At 46.6% G+C, this 15,766-nt stretch overlaps 1 protein-coding gene across 2 annotated transcripts in view; it reads right to left on the bottom strand.

Moving 5' to 3' along the window:
* RPTOR (regulatory associated protein of MTOR complex 1) overlaps positions 1-15,766 on the bottom strand; it is a 699,963-nt gene that overhangs the window by 177,288 nt on the left and 506,909 nt on the right. For both annotated transcript variants that reach the window (XM_029599200.1, XM_029599201.1), the window contains exons 20-22: positions 13,989-14,147; positions 3,765-3,883; positions 53-156 (exon numbers count right to left, since the gene is read on the bottom strand). In XM_029599200.1, the coding sequence (XP_029455060.1) occupies positions 53-156; positions 3,765-3,883; positions 13,989-14,147 (382 nt within the window). The remainder of the gene's footprint in view (positions 1-52; positions 157-3,764; positions 3,884-13,988; positions 14,148-15,766) is intronic.

Here is a 15,766-nt window from a genome sequence, read left to right as displayed (position 1 = left end):
GGTGGACTTACTCCCAACCCAATGAGTGCGTGCAACTGCGAGGGAAACTTACCCCACCTGATGAATGTGCATGCCCTTACTAGTGGGGCTAGCGGGCGCAGACTGTGTGAGTGATGAGGCATCCAGGATACGCTGTGGACGAGCATTCACTGTTGCCTTGTTGGAAAGAAAAAAAAAAAACGGAATCAATTTCAAACTGAAATAAAAAAAAAAAGGCAAAAAGGACCGCGAGAACCGCTCCCTCTCTCATCTCCAAGCCTGGGGTTTTTCTTTTTAAAGCATCCCGAGTATCTTTCTTCCCACCAAGTCTTAAAAGCTCTAGTTGATGCTGCTGCTATAATCAAATAAACACGTGAAGACAGGAGCTGCCAGACATAATCCTTTCCAAAATCTACTTATGAAGAGGAAGAAATAGCTTGACTGCAGTTCTATCTTGCTCTGCCTAATTTCTTATTAGTACAGTCTGCACTTACAAGCTATTAACACTATTTTTAAAACAATAATAGTATATATCTCTGACAGTTCCTGCTATTGATGGAAGGCAGCAGTCCCTGAGACTTTTCCCTTCCCCTCAGGTCTGCCAATGCATTTGCCCTGCAGCATCTCCTGCTATTCCAGTACTGAGACGTGAGACCGCCCCCCCCACCCCCCAACACACACAGCTCCCCCAATACATCTCCTGGGCTGCAGCACCCCTTGCTATTCTAGTAGAGAGATCCACACAAACACACACACAGCTCTGCTAATGCACCTCGTCCTTGTCATGCAGTACCTCCTGCAATTTTAGTACTGAGATTCATGCATCTTACTCCTTTTCCCTGCTGAACCCCCTGCTATTTCAGTACTGAGACTTATTTCCTCCCCCCCCCCCCCCCCCCGGGTATAGCTCTGCCAAAGCACTTCACTCCTGCCCTGCAGCACCTCTTGCTATTCCAGCTCCAAGACCCTACACACAGTCCTGCCAGTGCACCTCACTCCTGTACTGCAGCACCTCCTGCTATTCCAGCTCCGAGACCCTACACACAGTCCTGCCAGTGCACCTCACTCCTGGCCCTGCAGCACCTCCTGCTATTCCAGCTCCGAAACCCTACACACAGTCCTGCCAGTGCACCTCACTCCTGCCCTGCAGCACCTCCTGCTATTCCAGCTCCAAGACCCTACACACAGTCCTGCCAGTGCACCTCACTCCTGCCCTGCAGCACCTCCTGCTATTCCAGCTCCGAGACCCTACACACAGTCCTGCCAGTGCACCTCACTCCTGCCCTGCAGCACCTCCTGCTATTCCAGCTCCGAGACCCTACACACAGTCCTGCCAGTGCACCTCACTCCTGCCCTGCAGCACCTCCTGCTATTCCAGCTCCGAGACCCTACACACAGTCCTGCCAGTGCACCTCACTCCTGTACTGCAGCACCTCCTGCTATTCCAGCTCCGAAACCCTACACACAGTCCTGCCAGTGCACCTCACTCCTGCCCTGCAGCACCTCCTGCTATTCCAGCTCCAAGAGCCTACACACAGTCCTGCCAGTGCACCTCACTCCTGCCCTGCAGCACCTCCTGCTATTCCAGCTCCGAGACCCTACACACAGTCCTGCCAGTGCACCTCACTCCTGCCCTGCAGCACCTCCTATTCCAGCTCCGAGACCCTACACACAGTCCTGCCAGTGCACCTCACTCCTGCCCTGCAGCACCTCCTGCTATTCCAGCTCAGAGACCCTACACACAGTCCTGCCAGTGCACCTCACTCCTGCCCTGCAGCACCTCCTGCTATTCCAGCTCCGAGACCCTACACACAGTCCTGCCCGTGCACCTCACTCCTGCCCTGCAGCACCTCCTGCTATTCCAGCTCCGAGACCCTACACACAGTCCTGCCAGTGCACCTCACTCCTGCCCTGCAGCACCTCCTGCTATTCCAGCTCCGAGACCCTACACACAGTCCTGCCAGTGCACCTCACTCCTGCCCTGCAGCACCTCCTGCTATTCCAGCTCCAAGAGCCTACACACAGTCCTGCCAGTGCACCTCACTCCTGCCCTGCAGCACCTCCTGCTATTCCAGCTCCGAGACCCTACACACAGTCCTGCCAGTGCACCTCACTCCTGCCCTGCAGCACCTCCTGCTATTCCAGCTCCGAGACCCTACACACAGTCCTGCCAGTGCACCTCACTCCTGCCCTGCAGCACCTCCTGCTATTCCAGCTCCGAGACCCTACACACAGTCCTGCCAGTGCACCTCACTCCTGCCCTGCAGCACCTCCTGCTATTCCAGCTCTGAGACCCTACACACAGTCCTGCCAGTGCACCTCACTCCTGTACTGCAGCACCTCCTGCTATTCCAGCTCCAAGACCCTACACACAGTCCTGCCAGTGCACCTCACTCCTGCCCTGCAGCACCTCCTGCTATTCCAGCTCCGAGACCCTACACACAGTCCTGCCAGTGCACCTCACTCCTGTACTGCAGCAACTCCTGCTATTCCAATACAGAGACATATCAATAGCGCCACAGACTTCTTAAACATCTCGAGTCTCTCATTTCATTAGGAAATTTATTTTGTGTGTCTGTGCATGAGGGAAGGGAGGAGGGCGCATTAAGGGGGTTAAAAACAGGCGCGGGTAAAGGGCCAAGAATCTGTTTCTGAACATGGTATGGAGTAATTGTCAGGCTGATTTAATTTCAAGCACAGCACTGAAGCAGCTGGATGGAGCAGCCTGGAAAGTAGCTTCATCAATTAATCACGATTGCTTAGTTTTTCTTAAAGGGCCATTCAGTCAGCAAGGTCCTGTCCTGTCAGACCCAGCTGCAAGCCGGATCACTATAGTCTGAACAGCTACTGCATTAGACAGAAAGATGAACAGAGCTCTTTGTATTATGGCATTATATATGAACTTTTCCCAAACAGAACGACATGGCTATGTGCTTGAAACCTAATTGGTCATTATTCAGGCTGGGAAGATAGAAGGCATTTGTCTTTACTGTCACTGCATGCATAAGTAACATTTTAATTAAAAAAATATTAAGAATAGGCTCTTCCATTGAAGCCAGTCAAGAACTGATTTAGGGTTAGAAAATACCAAACATAGCACCATCCAAGACTTATCCTGCAGTGAGCCATAGCCACACAGGCCTGCAGCAGAGAGAGATTTACTGCATAAATAACTCAGCCTCCAGTACAAAAATGAAATAAAAATGAAACAAAATTGAGTGGGTGGGAGAAGAACTCAATATGATAGGCACAAGGAACTGGGCTGAGGCCATTTAACTCATCACACTTGTGTCTGCAAAACTGGGAATTTTGGCCTTCTGCTTCCTCAACCTTGATGCAGTGTGGGTAAGGGGCTAAGAGGGAAGGCAGCAAACAGAGAAGCTCTATATGTTTTCATGTATCCATCTGGAAAACCTCCAGGCTAATCCTTCAGTTATTCAGCGACCAAATGTCTTACATATTAGCTTAGGAAAACAGAAAACTCTAAGCAACTGCAGTGTGTGATGAGATGTGGGGAAGAGAGATGGGGAGAGCTGTGTGACAGGGGTGTGAGCAGGAGAGGTCAGGAGTGGTCTAGGGGCAGTTCTGTGAGATGTGGGCAGATGAGGATGCTGGCAGGAGAGGATGGGAATGGTCTGAGGGGCAGTGCTGTCAGATGAGGTTATGAACAGGAGAGGTGATAGGGGCAAATGCTGTGAGATGCTGTCAGCATAGGGGCAATGCTGTCAGATGAGGTTGTGAGCAGGAGAGGTCAGATGTAATTTGAGGTAGACAGACAGACATACCTTGTATGCAATGCTATTGAGCACTTTCATAGCCAGGTCAGAGGCATCAGGGTAGGGATCAGCGGCCAAATGTAAGAGTACTCTCCAGATTTGGGTGTATACGCTATTGAAAGAAACTCCTGCAAGACCAAACAAGAAGCACTGCACAGAATTAGACATAACCCATAGTTCTCATATATGTTTTAAAATAATTATTCTGAAATAGTGTTGCAAAAAGGAAAATTGGTTCTTACCTGATCATTTTCGTTCCTGTAATACCACAGATCAGTCCAGTCAAGTGGGTTTTGCATCCCTACCAGCAGATGGAGGCAGAGAACAAAAACTTTGAGGCACTGCTACATAAACCAGAGTGCCACATGCAGTCCCTCCGTATTGTCCTGAACCCAAGCTAAAGATTAGATAGCAGTCCGCTTTACCAGGGTGAAATGGAAAACCCAGGCTTGGATCCCCCTGAAATGGAGACCACCATAACAGTCTGTAAACCGCTTATCTCAATAAGCATAACTGTTCAATTGGTAAGAAAAGTCTTTAATATGCAGTGTATCAATACCAGGAAAATCAGTCTTTTGGCAGTAATACCAAGGTGGGTCTCTGGACTGATCTGTGGTATTACAGGAATGAAAATTAGCAGGTAAGAACCGATTTTCCTTTCCTGAACATACCCAGATCAGTCCAGACAAGTGGGATGTACCAAAACAACCCTTCACTGGGCGGGAACCCAAAAGACCCGCTCTCAACACACTTTCACTGAAGGTTGTATTCATCTTGCTCCTGAACATCAAATCGGTAATGTTTGGAGAAAGTATGAAGCGAGGACCACACTACAGCCCTACAGTTCTCTTGAGGAGACATGAACTGACACTCCACCCAAGAGGCTGTCTGTGCTCTAGTCGAATGCACCTTAACACCCATCGGAATGGCACGACCCTTACAAATATAGGCTGATCAAATAGCCTCTTTCAACCAACGAGCCCAAGTAGCTTTGGAAGCTTTCTCTCCTTTCTTCGCTCCACTGAACACCACAAAGAGATGGTCTAATCACCGAAAGGAATTAGTGACCTTCAAATAACACAACAGGGCTTGATGCACATCCAGAAGATGGAGATCTCTACCCTCTGAAGAATCTCTAGACCATTCTGGGAAACCCGGAAATTCAACTGTCTGATTTACATGGCAGGCAGAAACCACTTTCAGCAAAAAGGAAGGCACTGTACGCAAGGATGCCCTGTCATTAGTAATACACAAAAAAGGATTGTGAAAAGATAGAGCCTGAAGCCCTGAAATCCTCCTAGCTGAACAAATCGCAACCAGAAAAACTGTCTTCAACATAAGGTCCTTCAAAGAAGCTCGTCCTAAAGGCTCAAAAGGTGCCTCACAGAGAACCCATAAGACCAAGTTGAGGTTCGAATCTGGACACACCTTCCGAACCAGAGGTTGCATATGCTTAACCTCCATTAGGAATCTGATGATAATGGGATGTGAGGCCAAAGACTTGCCCCGCACCCTGCCGCTAAGACAACCCAAGGCAGAAATCTGTACATGGAGCGAACTATAGGCCAAACTCTTGGACAAGTCCTGCTGCAGGAAGGACAAAATATGTGGAACTGTCACTGACAGAGGATCCAGTTGCTGCTGTAGACACCAAGTCTCAAAAACCTTCCAAACCCTGACATACGCCATGGAAGTAGAAGGCCGTCTAGCCTGGAGAAGGTTAGAAATTACTGGTTCCAAATATCCCTTTATGCGCAAGCGCCACCTCTCAAAAGCCAAGCCATGAGGCAAAATGATCCTCTCGATCTGAAAATATGGGTCCCTGCCGTAGCAATCCCAGCAGATAAGCCAGCCAAAGAGGTTCGTCCACCGCCAGATACACCAGGTCCGCAAACCAAACACGATGCGGCCACTCTAGTGCCACCAGCACTACTGTTCCTGGATGCACTTCTATGCATCATAACACACAACCTCTGAGTGGCCATGGAGGAAACCATACAGAAGGATCCCCGGCCATGGGCACACTAGAGCATCTAGTCCTACCGAACCGGCTTCCCTTCTGTGACTGAAGAACCTCACAGTCTTTGCATTGGCTCGCGTTGCCATGAGATCCAGCTGAGGAACACCCCATCTGGCACAAATGTGACTCCAGGCTTCTGGGGACAGCTCCCACTTCTTAGGATCCAGCTATTGTCGGCTTAGGAAATCCGCCTGCATGTTGTCTACTTCCTCTACATGGAAGGCCACAATTCTCTCAAGGTGACGATCCGCCCACACAAACAGCTGAGTTTCCTGAGCCACTGCGTGACTCTTCGTTCCTCCTTGATGGTTAATGTATGCCACCATTGTCGCATTGTTCGAAAATACTCGAACCATCTGACCCTGAACCGGAGGCAGAAACACTTCTAGGGCCCGGTGCATTGCTCTCATTTCCAGATGATTGATGGACCAGGTCGTCTCCGCCACAGACCAAAGCCCCTGAGCTGATCGACCCAGGCACACTGCTCCTCAGCTCCTGAGGCTGGCATATGTGGTCAACATCACGCAATCCGGAGCATCCTGGTCTACTCCCCTTTCCAAGTTGTTCCTCGACACCCAACACGAAAGACTGGACCTGCATTCTTTTAGAAGAGGTAACGGTAGATAATACTGCTCTGACATCAGATTCCACCTGGACAACAGCACCTTCTGCAGAAGACGCATGTGAGCAAAGGCCCACGGAACCAGATTCAACGTCAAGGCCATGGAGCCTAGCACCTGTAAGTAATCCCAGACCCTTGGCACTGGAAGACATAACAGCTGGGTCACCTGCACCTGCAACTTTGACAATCTGTCCGCTGTCAGATACACCCTGCCCTTCTAGGTACCGAAGCAGGCTCCCAGATACTCCAACGATTGAGACGGAACCAGCTGACTGTCACATTGATCATCCAATCCAGAGAGCTGAGGGTGTTCATCACTCATTGTACAAAACAACCGCACTCCTCCTCCGTCTTTGCCTGAATAAGCCAATCATCCAGATATGGATGGACCAGAAACCCTTCTCGTCACAAGGCTGACACCACCACCACTACCATCACCCTTTGTGAAGGTTTGGGGAGCCATGGCCAATCTGAAAGGAAGAGCCCGAAACTGGAAGTGCTGACCCAATACCTTGAACTGCAGAAATGTTAATGGTCCTTTTAAATGTGAATATGCAGATAAATTTAGGTTAGATCCAAACACCAGGAATTCTCCTTTGCGAATTGCTGCAATTACCATACGCAGTGTCTCCATCTGGAAACATGGCACCCGCAAGCTTACATTTACCTTTTGCTTATCAACCATTGTAGAGTTCCCTCTACTGTTACCTGTTTGCTTCGAGAAGAGCAGTGGGACTCCAGAAAGGCTTCCCTGAGCAGACACAAAAATTCTAAGGTGGAGCCATTTCTTACAACCTTCAGAACCCACTGGTCCAAGGTAATCTTGACCTGCTCCTCAAAAACGGGACAACCTGCCCCTTATCGCTTCCAGCGAGGAGTGGGCAATACTAGCTTCATAGGAAGACCTTACACCCTCTAGCCCCCTGACCGGACTCCGCTTCTGGAGGACCTGCCAGTATCCCGAAAAGTCTGCTGATGACTGCTTGGAATCCGAGTTGGAAGTCCCTCTCCTGGACTGAAACTTCCTTGACTCCTGAAAACGGGATCAGGGTGAACAGACCTTCTTATTGGCCTTCTTATCCTCCAGCAGCCTATTTCCCTTGGTTTTCCCCACGGTCTTCATCAGCTGACCCAGCTCCTCCCCGAAAAGCAACTTCCCCTTAAAAGGATGATTGTATAACTGCGACTTGGACATGTCTGCTGACCAATTGCACAACCACAGAAGCCTGTGCACAGCCACCACCGAGACCATGCTCCTGACCGATGCACGCACCAAGTCACATGAAGCATCTGCCACATAAGCCACCCCCACTTCCAGACGAGCCGCCTGAATGGGAGAGAGCATGCCCGAAGAGGCCTGCTCCTGAGGCTTTTGAATCCAGAACGAGCAAGCCCGCTGCATCATGCTAGCACACACCGCGGCTTGCAGACTCAATGCTGACACCTCAAACATGAGCTTCAATTGAATTTCCAAATTGCGGTCCTGGACATCCTTCAAAGCGGCAGATACTTCCCTGAAGCCAGCCAGCAGAGGGCAGGAGGGGCTTCAGGGTACCAAGAGTGAGCCAGTACCCTAGCTTTCAAGGTTGCTGGAGGTAGCAGGCCACAAAAGCCAGGGGTATCCAACCACTCGGTTGCCCAGCTCAACCCAAGGAATGGCACACAAAGAAACCTAGCACCTCAGGGAGCTGATCCAAATCTCCAAGTCTCAACAATCAGTCAGAACTGCAGGTTTGCATCTCTACCATCTGCTGGAGTCAGAGAAATACTGAGGGTCTGCAGGTGGCACTCTCGTTTATGTAGCAGTGTCTCAAAGTTTGTTCTCTACCTCCATCTCCTGGTAGGGATGCAAAACCCACTCATTTGGACTGATCTGGGTATGTTCAGGAACCACTAATTTTAAATTAGTGACTTAATAAAATACATGTTCTTTTCTATTAATAGTTCAAAAGTGGTGAGAACTCCCCCAACTTCTTATTAAGCGACAGTCAACTCCATATTTCGTTGCAGTTAAATCGGAGTATGGAGTTGATTGTTAGGTCACCTAATAAAACAAAGCCATTTCCCATGGTGGCTGGTCCAGATACTAACAGCCAAATACTTAAAAAAGGAACTTTATACTTTGTAATATTTCAGTGTGATATTTTCAGCAGGATTTTATGAAGAGAAGGGGAGCTTACTGGCACTTGGTTAAAAATCATCTCATTTCCACTCAATAAAGGCACACATTTTCTCCACTTTGTGTTAATAGTGATTTTTTTTTTGAGAGAGAATTACAGAAGAAGTTCCAGGACAGAAAAGGCTGAAAGTTAATAAGTTCCCTTTGCTCCTCATGAAGGACAACCTGAAACTTGAAAAGCAAGGCTGTAGGCCTTGAATACTCTTCCATGTGCAAGACGTCACATAGCGACCATCAAGCCCGAAACATTTCTGGTATTTTTGAGATAACACGAAAAGAAATGGAATGGGGGAGGGCAGAGGATTCTGTCCCCCGTTTTTCCATTCGACACATGCAGCACGGAAAAGCAAGCTAATAATCTTTATATGTTTGAGGTGTGCTCTTATGCTCTCACCAAAGTGATGACTCTTGTAAGGAGAACAGAAGGGGATTTATATGGAAATTTTCCCAGCAGAATTTGAATGGAGCATTTTATATTTTCGGTGTCACACATTACTGCTTTTAGTGGGAGCATTTTCAGCTCTTGACTTGGAGATAAGCAGTTTAGACAGATCCTTGTTAAATGCAGCACATTCCGCTAGAGCAAGGTGTGAGAGGGAAGGACCACGAACATTGAGGGATGGGTGAGGGGAGGGAGGAGAGAACCCGTGCAATTACTGAACAGAATAAATCACCGAAAGATGAAGCAATAAGCAAGAGGACAGCTAATTTCAAATGACAGATGTGTAATTAGTAAAACTGATTTGAAGACTGCTCGACAGACCCTGCATTACTCATTTACAAAACACGTCTTTTTCGCTATGTAAAGTAATAAAAAATGAAACCCCATGCAGCTATATCTTTCTGCTACTTATTTCAAGGTTGTACAATATTACTGCACAGACCCTACACTGATTTAGGCAGCACAGACTGGCCCCATGTCTGAACAACATCAGACAGCATGGTTAGTCTATATGGTGCTATGGAAGATCAACCGTGCCTCCAGCTTACAAACAAAGGGAGATTTAGCAATTTGCTGAAGGTCACAGAGTGCAGTGAGTGGTGATGGAGAAGGCTGAAACCTGGATTTCTACTCTTCAAAGTTCAGCGCTCTGATCACTGCACTGCTGTACTGACAGACAAAGAATGCCCAGGTATACCGCTGCCAATATAAGAAGCTGAGGTTAAATTCATCACACGGATGTGCCATAATCAGACAGTTTATTTCACAATTTCAGGCAATGCGACATTTGAAAACAAAAGAAGGCCTTGATAAATTGGATTCTCTCCACAGGCGCCCCCCCCCCCCCCCCCTCCCCATCACAGGTAGAAAAGAACGCTTCACGCTCTCTATTTTATTTATGCTTAGCACAATCTTGCCAGCAATGACGGCTAGCACTTCATCATGAAACTTACTTAATGATGGCCTTTTATCATTGATTTTGCCACAAAAACGTAATTAATCTTATAGCACCAAGAAAACAATGTTGATTTTCTCTCCTCCAAGGGGTTTTTGACTTGTAGACGGAGTAATGAGTTATGGAGTGAGAGCTATAACAGATAACACACCACTTGCCGTTTTTACTCCTGGATAAAGCCTCCAGTTGCTTTTCTTTCCTACAGCCAGGTCTTCCGTTTCTCTCTCTTTACAGCACAAATGGTTAGACTCCTCCCAAGAGTACGAAGAGAAGAGAGAGAAGGTGGGAGGGCATTTATAAAGAGAGAAGGGGAAAAGGTTACTCTGAAGTGCTGGCTTGTTAAAACGGGGATTGCCTCAAACAAAGCCTCTGCATGGGACCACTGTAAAGCAGGCTAAACATGTCCAACCTGAGAATGGGACCGGTCACTCAAATGTTCAGCTAACTGGCGTACAAGCTCCTAGTAACTGTGATGGAGAAAACTGGAGTTTGCACAGCCTGCAAGACCATTTTGTTTTCTATTGAATGCTTTATTAATTTATCAAGCTAACAAATCAAATACAAGAATAATCATGTCATAGCAATATTCAAAATAGGAATCTTCAACATAGTACATTGATTCAAGTCCCCATAACAAGAGGGAAAAAAAAGGGGGAAAAGAAGAGAAGGAAAGAAATATAAAAAGTGAAGGAGAAAAATATCTACTTTAAGTCTGCACATTAAATATCCAAATATAACCTTGAAAAAAAAAGAATCAATTATCCCGATGCTGATCTCTCAGGAAACTTTCTAGATAGAGAGGGTCATTAAATACAAATCTATTTTTACGGTATGTAACTACATAAACACAGAAATTTAAGGAAAAAGGAGCCTGCAATACCATTTACTGACCCAACATAATAATGATCCAAACTTGAGCTTTTGAGAGCACAGAAAAGCCTTCTGAAGACGATACGTGGGGGTTTCAAAAGTTCTTTATGTAACTTGCACAGAATTTGGCTACTTGGGTAATCAAACTGGTAGAACACTAGTGGCACTATGCTAACAGAAACTAGATGAAAAAGGAAGTAACGTGGAGAAGGAGAATATCTAAAGGTGTACCTCTTAACCAGTGCCTAGGGAGCAGAGAACCCTCCAGGGCTTTTAGCAGCTCTGGAGAGCACAGATTTCACATGAGCTGTTGGGATGTGACAACTTCTCCTTTGAATTACAAACAAGAACTTGAAAACAAGAAAACACTGAGGGTAATAGGATTCAGAGTCAAGTATGAATTTCAAACATGTCCATGAGTAACAATGGAATTTGCTGCCAGAGAATGTGGTCAAAGTCAGTAGTATAACTGAGTTTAAAAAAAAGATTTGGACAAGTTTCTAGAGGGCAATTCCATTAATAATGGGAAGTAACAGAGAATGGATGTTCCTATCAGGATTTGTTGGGTACTTGCTGGTGATCGGGACTGTGGGATACAACATGCTAAGCTTGATGGACCATTGGTCTGATTCAGCACAATCCATTTTACGTTCATATGCACTTTCCTGACCAAAAGGTTTTTGTTTCCTAAAACTTTCTGACACACTGAAATTTTCTAAGACTCAGAAAGGTTTCCCAGCTTGTCGTCTGCTTTATCAACTTGGTTACTTATTTGTACAACCGTGCTGCCAGTATTCTCAGCCTGGGACAAACCGCACAGTGCTGGAAGGCAGAGTGGAGGAAAATGCATCTCTTTCATGGAGCTATAGCATTGTTCACATTGGGAAGAGTAGAGGTGGCATGCACATTTTCTACAACCGAGGAGCCCTGGCCCTCCGGGCACATCATTCTCCATGCTGACACTGTCCTACAGACAGACAGTCTCACTAATCCAGAACAAGAAGGAATAAAGGTTAAAAATACAAAAAATTATGTGATTAATATACTTCTCGACTAGTTTTTCAGGAGTTCACACTCTCTTCCCCCTTAGATCCAAACAGAAAAAGCAGGTCAGAGCAAAACGAGACATTACCAGAAAACACAAGTGAAACATAATATAAATTACAATCAGGCCGATGCAATACCGTGCGCACAGCTCAACACACCACTGGACGTGCATCCATAACCCCGATGCAAAACGGGGGTTAACACATCCAATCGGGCATGTAGGTAATAGAGCTCATTACATGTAAATTCATGTTGATGAGGCTATTACTTATTTGCCTCCGATGCAAAAAAAAAAAAAAAAAAAGCATGTGCCCAACGCCCACATTTTAATCCGCAAAAATTAACACCTGCTCGGAGCAGACATTGATTCTTGAGGAGCCCCAAAACATTACAGAAAAGCAGAACACACTGCTTTTCTGTTCCTTTTTTCGGTTCCTCTGACTTAATATCGTTGCGATAAGATGGGAGGAACTGAAATAAGAGAATTTAAAAAGATTTAAAAAAACCCCAAAAACAAAAAAAACAGTGTGTCGGTGGTCAGGTTAGGAAAAGGGACACAATTAACGAGCTTCCATTTTCCTAACCAGCTTTCAGCCTCCTGGGTGCCCGCTGCCGAGGAGGCACTAGGGGTGCACAATTTCCCCGAGCGCTTTCTTTTTACTGTGGCACCCGATTTAAATATTAAATCGGGCACCTGGGAGAGGTGGATCAGCATGCATTAAGGGAGTGGGTGCTCAATCAAAAGCACCTGTTCAACATGCGCCAATATTCATTGGCCTGAATGGTAGTGTGGTGGGCAGGCAAGATTGGGATGGGGGTGTTGATCTGTGAGAGTGATATAAAGGCCATAGAGGCAGTAAGATTATTTCAGGTAAGGAGTTGAAAAACCAAGTCTCTGTTAAGTTCCTTTGTGGCTGACTGGTTACAGCAAAGGGCTGAAAACCAAGGAAATTGTTTTCAAATCCCACTCCTTCCACACATGCTCCTAGTGACTTTTGTAAACACTTTGGGGAAGGCACTGATCGTGCCTGAATTCTAAAAATGCTGTAAGCCACACCAGGCTGCATAAACCAGCACACGAGACTGTAGCACTTCTGCATCCTGGATCTGTGCTGAATACCTGAGGAAAGGGGTCAAGCGCTTTACTGGGCAACATCTTCCAGTCACATTATGCAATGAGAGAAAGAACCTACCTAACAAGGAGGGTCAGGAGAAGGTGAGTAATAAACAATTTCTTTAAAACAATTTCCAGTTTTGCAGGTCAACTTTACTTAATATTCCTTTTTTTTTTTTTTTTTTTTTTTTTTTTAACTAAGATTACTCCACTTGCCACTCAAAGAACAATTCAGTGCACACTGAGGCAATGATAATCCAATCTTCCTGCCTGCCTGTCCCTTTATATTTCTTTCTACCCAGCAAAGATTTCTCTGTATAGTCCACTTCTCACTGAGCTACTGCCCTCTGTCCTTCTCAGAGGGTCACAGGGAACAGATAAACTACTTCCCCTTCCAGCAAATCAAATTGAAATACCCAGTGCCAGCGCCTGGCAAACATACCATGGTCACAATGCACAAAGACAGAAGGGAGATTACACTGCTTTGGATGATTTAAAGAAACCAATAAAGCGATTAATAAATATTTTTAAGCAAATAAAGATTAGGGGAGTAGTGCGCGGCCTAATGATGAACTGACAAATGCCAGAGTTTACTCCTGTGTGGCGGCTGTAACCCACTCTGTCCAGGGAACGTCATTATAAAGTGGCAGGGATTCAAGTTTGGAGGAGAATGCAAAATCTGGAAGAACACAATAACTCACAATGCTGGACGTAGCAGAGCTAGCATGAACCAAAGCCATGGCTGGTGTCTTAATCACACACATTGCTGCTGAAACTCTTGCCATGTTAATGTTCCAAGAGAGAAGCAAACTGGCAACTCACCCAACCCTTTCCCTTCTTCAACAAGGCTCTGCCAGCCACCTTTGCTGATTAAAATATTGTTTGCTGGGACCAAAAAGTCCAGGTACTTACTGTTTTAAATGTATGAAAAATGGGATGCAGCAATCTCTACAGAAGGCGTGCAAGATGGCAGAGGATACTGACCTATAAGTGAGTTGAGAGAGGAGTAGGAGCTGACCCGACGCATTTTATCGATGGTCTCAAAGGACAGGATGTATTCTTCATTATCCGGGCTGCCCAGGGTGCTGCTGGCACTGCTGCTCGTACTCAGATTCCCAGGAGAGAAAGCAACAGAGTTTCCTGCTGGTGAGAGAAAGAGAACCATAAATGACAAGTAGCCCTACACTCAAGCCTAAATGAGAGCAATGCAAAGCCATCAGAAGGCAGTTGCTGATAAGACAATCTGTGGGCATTGCCATCAATGAATGGGGACCTGGGGCAGGAGAGATCCATACCCATAAACTAGCTACAGAGGACAGTGGCACCACTATTGATCATTTAAGTGAATGGGCGTTAGCAAATGGAGTCAGATTAATACAGGGTCCTTGATAACAACTAAAAGCAGGAACACCTTGGACAGAATAGTACTAGTTTCCCTGACACACCACAGGAGCACAAACAGCAGCAGTGCAAGCTTCCTTCACAGATACACACTGCACCACTGCAGAACAGATACAACACAGGAGGCAGCACTAAAAGCTTTCCTCAAACACATATACACTGTACCTTTTCTATGACAGGACAACAAAGTAAATAGCAGCAAAGCTTCCCTCACACACACATACTGCCCCACCACAGAACGAGTAGCAGAACTGCAAGCTTCACATACACAGACCCACTTCAGAATAGGTATAACACAAGCAACAGCAGTACAAGCTTCCCACACACATACACCCCCCCCCCGAATGAGTGCAGCACAGAAATGGCCAACCTGTGGCTCTTTCATGTGCAAAATGTGGCTCTTGCCTGCCTGTCCCCATGGCAACTGAGCACCACTGCAGAAGAGAGGAGGGAAGTAGCAGGAAGCATAAACAGCAAAACAACACACAGAAAGCAGAGTTGCTTACCTGTAACAGGTGTTCTCTGAGGACAGCAGGATGTTAGTCCTCACATATGGGTGACATCACTGAATGCAGCCCGGCATGGAACTTTGATCTCAAAGATTCTAGAACTCTCAAACCTGACCTTCTGAGCAGCTGCAGTCATCCCCCTGCCCCCTAGGCAGAGCCTCTCAGTCCATGATACATCTAATACATGGAGAAACCAACTCCTAGGGGAGGCAGGAGGGTTTCGTGAGGACTAACATCCTGCTGTCCTAGGAGAACACCTGTTACAAGTAAGCAACTCTGCTTTCTCCGAGGACACATGGGTGAATCCCTAGATATCGGCTGTCCGAGCAGGACAAAGAGGGAATCCACACAGAGCTGAAGCACTAACTCCCTCCTTTGCCTGTGAAGCAGTCGACCCACCAGGGGTCCAGGCTGGAGAAGAGTTGGATTCTATAGAGAAAAACCATAGACAAGCTCTCATGCATAGCGGAGGTGCCTAAGGCAGAGGAGTGATGCGAGTGCAAGCAGAAGCAAACTGCATCACGGGAAACAGTACAAGCAAGGCTCCTGACAAGGAAACCCTGACAACAGTAGTCTGGAACCTCCTGGGTACAGGAAGAACCCAGAGATGTCGACAAGAGAAAGACTTGGACGAAGACCACAGTTTCCGGTGTTTAAAAAAAAAAAAAAAAAAAAAAAAAAAAAAAAAAATCAAAAACCAAACTGGGGCCCGAGGGCCACCTGGAAAAAAACTGCAGTCCACTGACGTTTGACGGACTGAATGTCTCTGCAGAAGAGTGCATAGGTTTGGCTGGTAGGCATAATGGGCAGAAGAAACCCAAGCCACACTTGGAGACCTAAAGGAAAAGGAAA

Source organism: Rhinatrema bivittatum, chromosome 4 (genome assembly GCF_901001135.1).
Source record: "Rhinatrema bivittatum chromosome 4, aRhiBiv1.1, whole genome shotgun sequence".
NCBI classification, from domain to species: Eukaryota; Metazoa; Chordata; class Amphibia; order Gymnophiona; family Rhinatrematidae; genus Rhinatrema; species Rhinatrema bivittatum.
The sequence above is the reverse complement of the archived record's forward strand: the minus strand, read 5'-3'. Positions and strand labels throughout refer to the sequence as shown.